The sequence below is a fragment of the Ustilago hordei genome (assembly GCF_900519145.1).
Source record: "Ustilago hordei strain Uho2 genome assembly, contig: UHO2_contig_13, whole genome shotgun sequence".
NCBI lineage: Eukaryota > Fungi > Basidiomycota > Ustilaginomycetes > Ustilaginales > Ustilaginaceae > Ustilago > Ustilago hordei.
The window spans coordinates 620,553-631,341 of record NW_024545290.1 but is presented as its reverse complement, the minus strand read 5'-3'; the positions used below and the strand labels follow the sequence as shown (position 1 = coordinate 631,341).

General features: G+C 52.2%; 3 protein-coding genes across 3 annotated transcripts; 2 read left to right on the top strand and 1 right to left on the bottom strand.

Annotated features, from left to right (window-relative positions):
* Positions 1–238: 238 nt before the first annotated feature.
* Positions 239–2,419, top strand: UHO2_05456 (uncharacterized protein; the record flags this gene model as incomplete). Its single annotated transcript, XM_041560271.1, has 1 exon — positions 239–2,419. One exon carries the CDS (start codon positions 239–241, stop codon positions 2,417–2,419), a length of 2,181 nt encoding a protein of 726 aa, XP_041416205.1.
* Positions 2,420–3,141: 722 nt separating this feature from the next.
* UHO2_05455 (uncharacterized protein) lies at positions 3,142–4,272 on the bottom strand (the record flags this gene model as incomplete). The annotated part of the gene is made up of 1 exon (XM_041560270.1): positions 3,142–4,272. One exon carries the CDS (start codon positions 4,270–4,272, stop codon positions 3,142–3,144), a length of 1,131 nt encoding a protein of 376 aa, XP_041416204.1.
* Positions 4,273–5,235: 963 nt separating this feature from the next.
* On the top strand, positions 5,236–8,948 carry UHO2_05454 (related to KAP123 - Importin beta-4 subunit; the record flags this gene model as incomplete). Its single annotated transcript, XM_041560269.1, has 3 exons — positions 5,236–5,241; positions 5,361–7,651; positions 8,018–8,948. 3 exons carry the CDS (start codon positions 5,236–5,238, stop codon positions 8,946–8,948), a joined length of 3,228 nt encoding a protein of 1,075 aa, XP_041416203.1.
* Positions 8,949–10,789: the final 1,841 nt, after the last annotated feature.

Here is a 10,789-nt window from a genome sequence, read left to right as displayed (position 1 = left end):
TCGCCGGGAAGCGAGCGACATGTTGTCTTTTGAGAATTTTAGCGGCCTAACATTTGTTCAGACAATCGTAGCTCTAACATTCTCAAAAGAAAAAAGATCAGCTCCACTTCTCAACCCGGATCACTGGTTGACTCGTTTGAGCCTGTCACTTGCCCTCCATCATCCCAGGCTTTCGAAGGTGATCAAAAACAATGATCTCACTGCTTTAACGCTAATTCTGACCGCTAGCACCATCAACATGCCAGCTCATCCTCGTGGGCTGGCGCCCGACCCAAATACCTGGCGCAATGATTCCAGATATTGTGCGCCAGGCGGACCAGGCCAAGTCCAGCCACCCACAGGTCCATCTCGAGGTATGCATTCTCAGTATCAGCCCCCTGCTGGACCTTCGTATCAGATCTCTGCTCCAGTATCAGTGTCAGCGTCAGTGCCAGCCACGGGCACAAGCTCAACTCCACGAATCCCAGACCCCCCTGCTATCCCCACCTTTTCGCACGTTGCCTACTTCACCGCGATCCAACTCGAGATCCTCTACGCTCGCAAACGCGGCGCACGCATGTCGGCTTCAACATGGAAAGCCAATCGTGATGCTGCCGTCGGTTTCATCCAGGCTGTCGCCTCCAGACTCGGCTTCCCACAGCGTACCATCGCAACTGCCCAGCAGATCTACCAGCGTTTCCACCTCTTCTACCCACCCGCCGAATTCTCCCTTCGAGAGATTGCCTTAGCATCCCTCTTTGTCGCTGCCAAACTCAACGACACGCATAAGAAACCAAGAGACATTCTGCTCGCCAGCTATGCACTTCGCTTTCCTGACCTCGTGAAAGGCAACTTCTCTGGCCGCGACACTGCTGGCCCTTTGTCGACTCGAGCTGACAATAACGTAGCTCACGATCCTACTATCTCGGCTCTTGCGGGTCAAAAGCGGAAAAACGCACCAGACATCACTACTGGCTCATCTTCACCAAAGCCTCTAGCGATGGCAATAGGTAGTGTGGCAGAAGCCGATATCGATCCCAACCTCGTTGAATACGATCGAAAGCGACTCATGGCACACGAGAAGCTCATTCTCGAGAGTTTGTGCTTCAACTTTCATAGCAGCGCCAACATCACGCTTAAGATGGTCATCAAGCTGGCAAGGAGGAGCAAGCTATCCAAGTCGTTTACTCGGTCAGCTTGGAAGATTGCCGCGGACATGTTCCGCACAAGTGCGCCGATGCAATATCCGCCGAATGTCATTGCTGTGGCTGCTCTGTACGCTGTTGCTTTGCTTGCACGTCCTCCACCACGCAGCTTCCCAAATGAGCAGCAGCAAGGAAATCGAGATGCGGCATCCAGCTCGAAAGATGCTGACCCGATCGTCAACTTCTTGCATAGCATCAAGTCCGTTTCAGCAACACCGACAGCAGAGGAAGCCTCATTATCAACACGAACCCCGGCACCAGTCCCACTATCTGAACCCTTTCCTGGATGCGACTCAGAATGCCACGTCCTTGTCGAAGACGTGGAAGAATCAGTCCACGAACTCCTCGACCTCTACCTCGGCTCGACAGCTCAACTCCCATCTTGGCTCTATGACGACACAGCATCCACCACCAGCTCTCCCCTCTCCCCTTCGGACCATCTTGAGAGTTTCAACATTATACCATCTTCTCCAGCTGATTTGGGAGACCCGAGTGGTCGCCCGCCCAGGAAGGTACGACGTCCGCAGCAACAGTACGAGTACTCTCCTCCGCCATTTGGACTTGTCGATTGGCTCAACTCGGCTCGCTTCTTGGCCTTACAAGCTCAACTGCAGGCTGTGAAATCTTCAGACAAGACAGCAGAAAGTTTCAAGTCAACAGCACCAGTCAAAGAGCTCTCAGCACTGCTTACAGATCTCAAGATCTATCTGCGTGGGATAGAGTATGATCGACAGAAAGCTGATGATGCATACTTGGCTGAACTAGGTATCTTAGCAGAGGTCAATGTGTATCCCTTGCCCGAAGCCGAAGCTGCAGAGGCTGCTGCTGCGGTTGGCGCTGTAGGGATGCTGAACACACCTGCTCATTCCGTGTCGATCAAACTTGCGCCTTTGAACGAGACTCAAGCGGGTAATGTGGAACAGGCGAGTCGAGGTACCGCTGCACCAGCACCGACGGCGGAGGATCCAACAGCAAAGTTGACCAAAGAACAGAAAAAGATTGTGGAAAGAATTAGAAGGCGCAAACTTGTGTCCGCGCTTCGATTGACATTTGTCGAACCTGGAGTGGAGAAGAGGTTCAACATGTCGGCAGAGGCAGTACAAAAGAGAGAAGATCAAAAGCTCCAGCAGGTGAAGGAGCAACAAGCCGCAACAGCCACTGTAGCAGGAAGAGGTGAAACAGTTGTTGTGTCCAAGCGAAACCGTATCGAAGCAGCAAAACGCTATCTCTTCTAATCCTTCATCATCGTAACTATACTCAATTGTCATTATCCACAAACAAAAGACTGTGATGCATTGAATCTTGATCAAATGCAAAAGTGAAGGGTGAAAGTATTCGAATGTCGACATCGATTTCTTGCCCAGAAGCGGTAGAGGTAAATGACCTGCTAGCTAGGTAATGTGTATATCGTGCTCGCACCTTTGCCTCTCCCGGAAAGGAGAGAATAAAAGTGTTGCTCTTTCCCGTTTTTCCCTCAACCAGATGTCCACTGAAAAAAGGACACTGTGATGAATATAACGGGAGGAAAGGTCCCAGAAAGGTAGCTCACGGAGAGGAAGGAGGCAAGAGAGGCTCGACAGAATGGAAGCAATGAGGCGGGGAAATGTACGGGGAACAGGGTGGCATGAAACGACACTCGACACAGGCGAGCGGGAGCTGTTTGAAAACGAGGTACTTTCAACCACGGAGGCGTCATCATACAGATGAAGATGGCCCTGATCGCAGACCCGAACAAAGCAGGTATCTTACAATTAGAACGTGTGCTGGTTGGGAATACGAGAGTGATGATTAGACTTGCGTGTTTGAGGGCGATTGCGAATACCTGAAGGAGAGAAAGAGAGAGTTGCTGAACGAATAAAAAGAAGCTGGACGGGTGGTAATACAGTGCTGAGCGGACGAATGGAGAGCAGGAACGAGACCGAATCAAATCAAGCGAGTTTGTCAACGAGTGAGGATCTCACTTGCGACGGTTCTGCTGCATGCCAAGAATCTGGACCATGCGAACAAAGATGTTGATAAAGTCGAGCTCGAGGCTGATGGATTCGGCAAGAGGATCACCCTGAGTGTAGCCAGCTCGGACAGCTTGTGCATGCTTCAAGATGCGCTGAGTGTCGTAGAGAACAAAGGCACCAAAGACAGCAAGACCACCGTAGAGCGAGAGCGACTCGGTGACTGCGAGGGTACGGAAGGCGGTGCGAGGCAGAATCATGGGAGCCAGCGACGACAGGGCGACGATGGTGACACCAGCAAGCAAAGGACCGCCCATCCAGAGGTACTTGTCTTCCTTAGCAGTAGCACCGACGTAGCAAAGCGAGCCAACAAGACCGGCGGTGTAGAGGGCAGCTCGCGAGAGGACGGCAGGGTTGAGGAAGAGCAATGGGCTGAGAACTGCGGCCTGGGAAGCGTTGAAAAGCAACCAAGATGGGACCTTCATGGGGTGACCGGGTGGCAGCGAGGTGGCACCAATCATACCACCGATGCTAGCAACGAGGCCGACACCGAGCACAAGCCATGGGTTGGCCATCATGACTCGCTGAGAGACACCGTAGCGGTGAAGACCGACAGCAGCAGCGCCAGTGAGGGCCAAGCCACCAGCAAGATACATGAAGGTGCTGTTCAGGTAGCTTGCCTCGACTGGGTGCAAAGCATCACGGGTCTCGCGGTTGAAGAACATGTTGGCAGCAAAAGCAGTACCACCGATGATGCCGAGACTGGCCAAGGCGCGAGTCCATCCGCCGGGCTGCGAAAAGCTGGTAGGGGCATTAGCAGCTGGTGCAGCGTGTGGTGCTGAAAATGCAAGACGACCGCCGAATCCAGTAGCGCTATCGCCGTTGGGACGAAAAGGGCTGGTGCGGACACCTCGAACCTGTTGTTCAACATGACGAAGCGGTGTCGAGGATGCGGACAGGCCACCGCGAGCCGTGGAGGTGAGAGCCGGCTTGGCGGCAGAAGCTGCGGAAACAAAGGATCGCAGGGGCTGGGCAACAGCACTGCTGGTGGTGGGAGTGGATGCCGATGCAGAGGATCGAGCCACCAGCAAGGAATTGCGCAGCGAGCGCTGAAGCGTCTGGAAAGACGGCCTCAACATGATGGAATGTCTGTGAAAGGTACTGATGTGTAGTTTCGATCAACGAGTAACTGTGATATGGATGGTGAGAACGAGGTTAGTCGATGGGACGGCTGATAGCAATTCGAGGTGCTGAAGCTGAGGAAAGGTATCCCAGAGTTTGTGAAGAAAGAAAGGGCCGGGCCATGATGACGCTTCGTTGATATATATACCCTTCAAAGCTGAGAAGACAGAAGAGCGACTGAGCCACGAATAAGCTTGACTGGACTAATTTTCCTTACTCACACCTCCACCTTCCGCCTTCGGACGAATGAGCCGTGAGCCGTTCTGTGCCAGCATTTGCTGCGGAGATGACGCTGAACAGAGGCTGCTAGCAATTTCCACGTTGCAAATCCTCTCAATCGTCGATCACGGCCTGACTCGTGCGATACAGCAAGGCGAGCTCACACGCACACACACACTCGCACGCACGCACGCACCACACACAACAAAAGCAGCAAAGCGCCCCCTTTTTTTCTTTTTCTTTTTCTTTTTCTTTTTCTTTTTCTTTTTCTTTTTCTTTTTTTTGTCCTTTTCTTCTCAAAATTTTCTAATTCTTCTCACAGGCGCTCACTCGACTGTGTCAGTTGACTTCTCCTTGTCAGCAAACAAGAAGACACGCTTCTCTAGGCCAGAAAAAGTGTTCTTCTGGATCGTGTTGAATTTTTTTCTTTTTTGCTTGCAGACAGAACCGAGCTGGAGATCTTCTTCCTCGTGTCCTCACCCTCACCTTCTTCTCCACCTTCTATCCACCCTACAGACTCTCCTTCTCCACCATTTTACATTCGTTGTAGTATCTGCCTGTTTCGCAGTGACTGTCAGCGTTAGTGCAGCTCGATCTCGCACACCTTTCCATCGCCGTCCTGCACGGAGGGCAACCCTCATCAGCGTCACTTGACGACGTTTTCGCTTGACCGAAGCTACTCGGATCTCCCCACCACAACCATGGATGTAAGTGTTGTTCTCCATGCTATCCGCCGTTCGCTTTCCCAGCCATAACCAACATTGTTCCGCACCCAATTGAGCATCTTTGACTGACCCGTACATCCTTGATACTTTCGCAATGACAGGCTTCCTACGTCCAGGGCCTTCATGAGCTTTTAAAGCAGAGCTGTGTCCCTGACACCAACACTGTCAAGGCCGCTACCGAGTCGCTCCAGAATAACTACTACAAGAACCCGCAATGTGTTCCCGCACTCTTCGAGATCTTGGCCACCTCGCCTGACTTTGCCGTTCGACAGCTCGCTGCCGTCGAGTTGAGGAAGCGTCTCGCAAAGAGCGGAGGTAAGGTCTGGACCAAGCAGTCGCTCGAGATCCGTGATGGTATCAAGGCTAAGCTCCTCGAAGTCGTTACCAACGAGCAGTCCGGTCCAGTCCGCAACTCGATCGCTCGTGTTATCTCCGAAATTGCAAAGCGCGAACTCCCCGCTGGATCATGGCCCGCTCTCCTCCCCTTCCTCTTCCAAGCTGCCGATTCGCCCAACGCCACACACCGACAGATCTCGCTCTTTGTCTTCTACACTGTTCTCGAGACCTTCGTCGACGGTGGTGAGGCTCTCGACACGCACCTCCCTCAGATCATGCAGCTTTTCGCCAAAAGCCTTCAGGACCCCGAGTCGCTCGAAGTCCGTGTCACCACCGTTCGTGCCCTCGGTAAGGTGGCCCAGAACCTCGAGAGCGATGCTTCCGCTGACCTTGCTGCTATGCAGTCCGCTGTGCCCCAGATGGTCGGTGTCCTCAACCAGTGTCTCGAGGCAAGCGACCAGGACGGTGTCCGTCAGATCCTTGACGTGCTCGAGGAGATCTGCATGCTCGAACTTCCGATCATCTCCAACCACATTGCCGAGCTGATCGACTTCTTCCTTGCCAACGGTGCCAACAAGGACCATGAGGAGGATCTCCGACTCATGTGCCTCAACTCGCTCATCTGGATCTGCTCTTACAAGCGCTCCAAGGTCCAGAGCCTTGGTCTCGCCAAGCACATGATTGTTCGCTTGATGCCCATTGCTGTCGAGCAAGACTCGGACGATGTCGACGAAGACTCGCCCTCGCGTCTTGCTCTCCGTGTCATTGATGGTCTCGCTACCGAGCTCCCTCCCAGCCACGTCTTCCCTCCTTTGCTCGAGCAGATGCAGGCATACATGGGCAACCAGGACCCTCATCACCGCAAGGCCGCTATGATGGCTTTTGGTGTCTCTGTCGAAGGCTGTTCCGAGTACATTCGCCCCCACATGAACGACCTCTGGCCCTTTGTCGAGGCTGGTCTCAAGGATCACGAGGCTGTTGTCCGCAAAGCTGCCTGTGTTGCCCTCGGATGCCTCTGCGAAATGCTCGAGGACGAGTGCGCTGCCAAGCACGCTACTCTCTTGCCTGTCATCATGGAGCTCGTCAACGACTCTGCCACCCAGCGATCGGCTTGCACCGCTCTTGACTCGTTGCTCGAAGTGATGGGCTCCGACATCTCGCAATACTTGCCTGCTATCATGGAGCGTCTTGCTGGTCTCCTCGAGACTGCCCCCATTCCTGTCAAGGCTACTGTCACTGGGGCCATCGGCAGTGCCGCTCACGCCTCCAAGGAGGGTTTCATCCCTTACTTCGACCAGACCATGCAGCGCATCAAGCCCTTCCTTACCCTGACCGAGGAGGGCGATGCTATGGACTTGCGAGGTATCACCACCGACACTGTCGGCACCTTTGCCGAGGCTGTTGGCAAGGATGCTTTCCGTCCTTACTTCCAAGACTTGATGAAGCTTGCCTTCGAGGGTATGGACCTCAACAACCCCCGTCTTCGCGAGTGCAGCTTCATCTTCTTCGCCGTCATGTCGCGTGTCTTTGGCGAAGAGTTCACTCCTTTCTTGCAGCACGTTGTACCCAGGCTCATCCAGTCGTGCCAGCAGTCTGAGCACGACCCGGTACCTGGTGCTTCCGGCGACGGCACCGTCAATGGTATCGGCATCCCCGGCTTGAGCGCTGGTGATGGCGACGAGGATGATGATGGCTTCGTCGACATTGACGAGCTCAACGACGCTTTCCTCAACGTCAACTCGGCCATTGCCATCGAGAAGGAGGTTGCTGCCGACTCGCTAGGTGAGATCTTTGCGCACACCAAGTCGGGCTTCCTGCCTTACATCCAGGAGTCGGTCGAGCAGCTGGTTATCTTGCTCGAGCACTTCTACCAGGGCATCCGAAAGAGCGCCGTCTCGGCCCTCTTCACCTTCATCAACACACTCAACGAGCTGAGCAACCCTCAGCCATGGCAGGCTGGTGTGCACGTCAAGGTACCCCTCAACGCCGACGTGCAGAAGCTCGTCAACGCCGTCATCCCTGCCGTTATGGAGATGTGGGAGAGCGAAGATGACCGGTAAGTTTCCATTCCCACATCACATCACACTATACCCTTTGTTTCCCATCGATACCCAGAGACAGCCGCAGACTGCAGAAGACAAGGATGCATAGACATGCGCTAGCTGGACAGTGCACGTCGGCCACCTTTGAAGGATGACAAACTTTTCTCAGCTCACAATGACGACCGTTATAGGAGCGGTCGACGTGACTATAACCTTTTTTTATATAACCAAAACTGATACTTGGCAAGAGTAATAGCCATTGGTGGTTGTGGTCTATGCATCCGTCTCTGCACGTCGGTGGATACCACTTGCGACCCTGCACTGCGTTGAGCTTTGACACTGACCCACCTCTTCTCTTGATGGGCCCTGTATATTAACAGAACGGCTGCCATCGAGGTCTGTCAGTCGTTGGCCGAGTGCCTGAACAAGAACGGCCCAGCGATCGTTGCTCCTGACCATCTCGACACGGTTTGCACTTACACCATCATGATCCTCGAGAAGAAGAGCCCACCTCAGCTTGACTCGGAGATCCCCGAAGAGGAGAATGAGGAGGCTTCCGAGTACGAGTCGGTTCTCATCTCGGCTGCTTCGGACCTTGTTGGTGCTATGGCCAATGTTCTTGGTGGCGACTTCACCGACCCATTGAAGCAGTTCATGCCTCAGATCATGAAGTACTACACTCCCGGCCGATCGGTCAGCGACCGAGCTACCGCAATTGGCTCGCTCGGCGAGATCATCACTGGGATGAAGAGTGCCATCACCCCCTTCACCCAGGACATGCTCTCGCTCCTTTCGCGTGCCCTCTCAGACGAGGAGGCTTCGGTGCGATCCAATGCTGTTTTCGCCTCGGGTGTGCTGATCGAGAATACGCAGGCCGACTTGAGCTCGCACTTCCCTGCGCTGCTCAACGCCATCCAACCTTTGTTCGAGAAGGGACAGAAGGAGGCTGACGAGGTGTTGACTGCTCGCGACAACGCTTGCGGTTGCATGTCGAGGATGATCATCAAGAATGCCGAGGCTGTGCCATTAGACCAGGCTCTTCCCATCTTGTTCTCGTCATTGCCTTTGCAGAAGGACATGGCCGAGTGGTCACCCGTGCTTCACTGCATGATGAACTTGATCCAGAGCAACAATGCTGTTGCCTCGCAGAACATCGAAACCATCCTGCAACTCTTCGCTCACGTTCTTGCTGGCGACGAGGATAACCTTGGTGCTTTGTTGCGCGGACAGGTGTGCGGTTTTGTCAGCCAGCTCAACACTCAGATCCCTGACAAGGTTCAGGCGGCTGGTCTGCAGCAGTATCTCGTGTAAAATCTTCTCTTCTGTCTCTCAGGATACGGCAAGCCTGTCAATCATCATTGCAAACATACCCGAGTAGTGTCTCTACGCATTTGCTCAAAACTCTCTATCTAGCATTCCATCCTTTCTCGCATTGACATGTTTGCAGGTTTTCCGTTTCTTTCATCCTTTGTTTTCTCATCTTAGACATTACGAGTGTTATTGTGTTCGCATAGATGTGTCAACTTCGAACCGCAAATGAGACGAGGCTGTAGATGTGATGAACGGGTCATCATGATCAGAAGAGAAGGAGAAGTGTCCAGGTCTGATTGGCTGAGCAAGGATCTGAGAGCAAGCGGCAGGGGAGCGAATATAATTGACATCCGGATTATTTCAAATGAGTGGAAAAGCACGACTTGTTTTTTATTGTTTCTTTTAAGCTGTCAAACACAAGATGAATACAAATTGGAATACGTGTCGGCGCTTAGGAAGCCAAAAGGCCGGCAAAGAAGCTTTTAAATTTCCAGAGTGCAACACTTGTAACACCTTTTTAACTTTAACTCTCGCCCTGTCCTTCTTGGCCATAGCGCGTCTAAAAGAGGAAGCCTTGAAATTTCGCGTCTCTCGCGCCTATCAGTGCACGACACGGTTTTGTGTGTGTGTGTGTGTGTGTGTGTGTGTGTGTGTGTGTATATGTGTGTGTGTGCTGGCGCTGCTGTTGAAAATGAGAGTAGGGGGTTTCATTTTATTTTTACTTTCAAAAACTCAAGTTATTTTTGAGTTTTAAATTGTGTTGAATATCTATTACTTACATAAGCTCTGCCATTTTGACAAATGCTCTAGTTTTTGAAAACACTGCTTCAGCAGTACCATTGCAGCATAGTTTTCAAAATTGGACCTGAGTTTTCACTTGTGTGATGTTGCACATGATGTTGCATGTGATCTACTTGCACAAATACCTCCCTGTTTCCTGCACAGCTTTCTTTGCATGAACCCTTTCTTCTGCACAAAACCCTTTCACTTGACTCCTCTCCTTGTCCCTTTCTGCACAGAGTAGAAGTCACTTTTTGTTTAGCCACCACCTTGTCAGCAGTCATGTGCCTGGAACCTGAAAGCTACTGGTTTGGGTGATTTCAACCAGTTTCAGTGAGCACTCTTGAGTATGCACCTGTCAGCCACTTTCACTGAGACTGCTTGAAGGATTGTTTGTTCAACAAGTTTTCAGCTAACTGCTGTGAACACTCAGTTCAGTGGTAATGTGGCACAGTCAGTTCCTGCTTAATGCAGAACACTTAATATATGGGATGATAATCTGTCAACTTGACACAAGTGTTTGAGGTGTTGATGATCAAATGGCAAATCAGTGAGAGAAGCCCAGACTGCAGTATGAGTACTGCCTTCAGAGGGATGATTATCTGGACTGCAGTAACTACTACCTACAGACAACATCAGTGAGGGGTGATATGACACACCTGCTCAGATTAGTAGCAACAGCCTACAATTGCACTATGTGATGGAACAACTAAGTATACATTACAGTAGAGTATAGTTTAGTTAAGAATAGAGTGGATGCCAGATCCACTCATTCACTATGATGGGGGGGTGTATATATATGTTTGTGCCATGGTGTCAACTCCACCATGGCCCCCCTCCTTGCAGGGGTGTGGCCTCTCCATCCACCCTTGTCTATCTGGCTCCTTTGGCATCCCAGTCCTTCCTGCTCCTACTTCTCTGGCTGAGGCAGCAATCCTCCTACACCACCTTCATTGTACTCAGGGGTTACTCTCCCACCTCATTGGGTGGTGAGGTCTTCTCATCCCCTATTCCCAGTGGCTGGCCCTACAGTCTTACTGGAGCATCTTCATCTTGTTGTG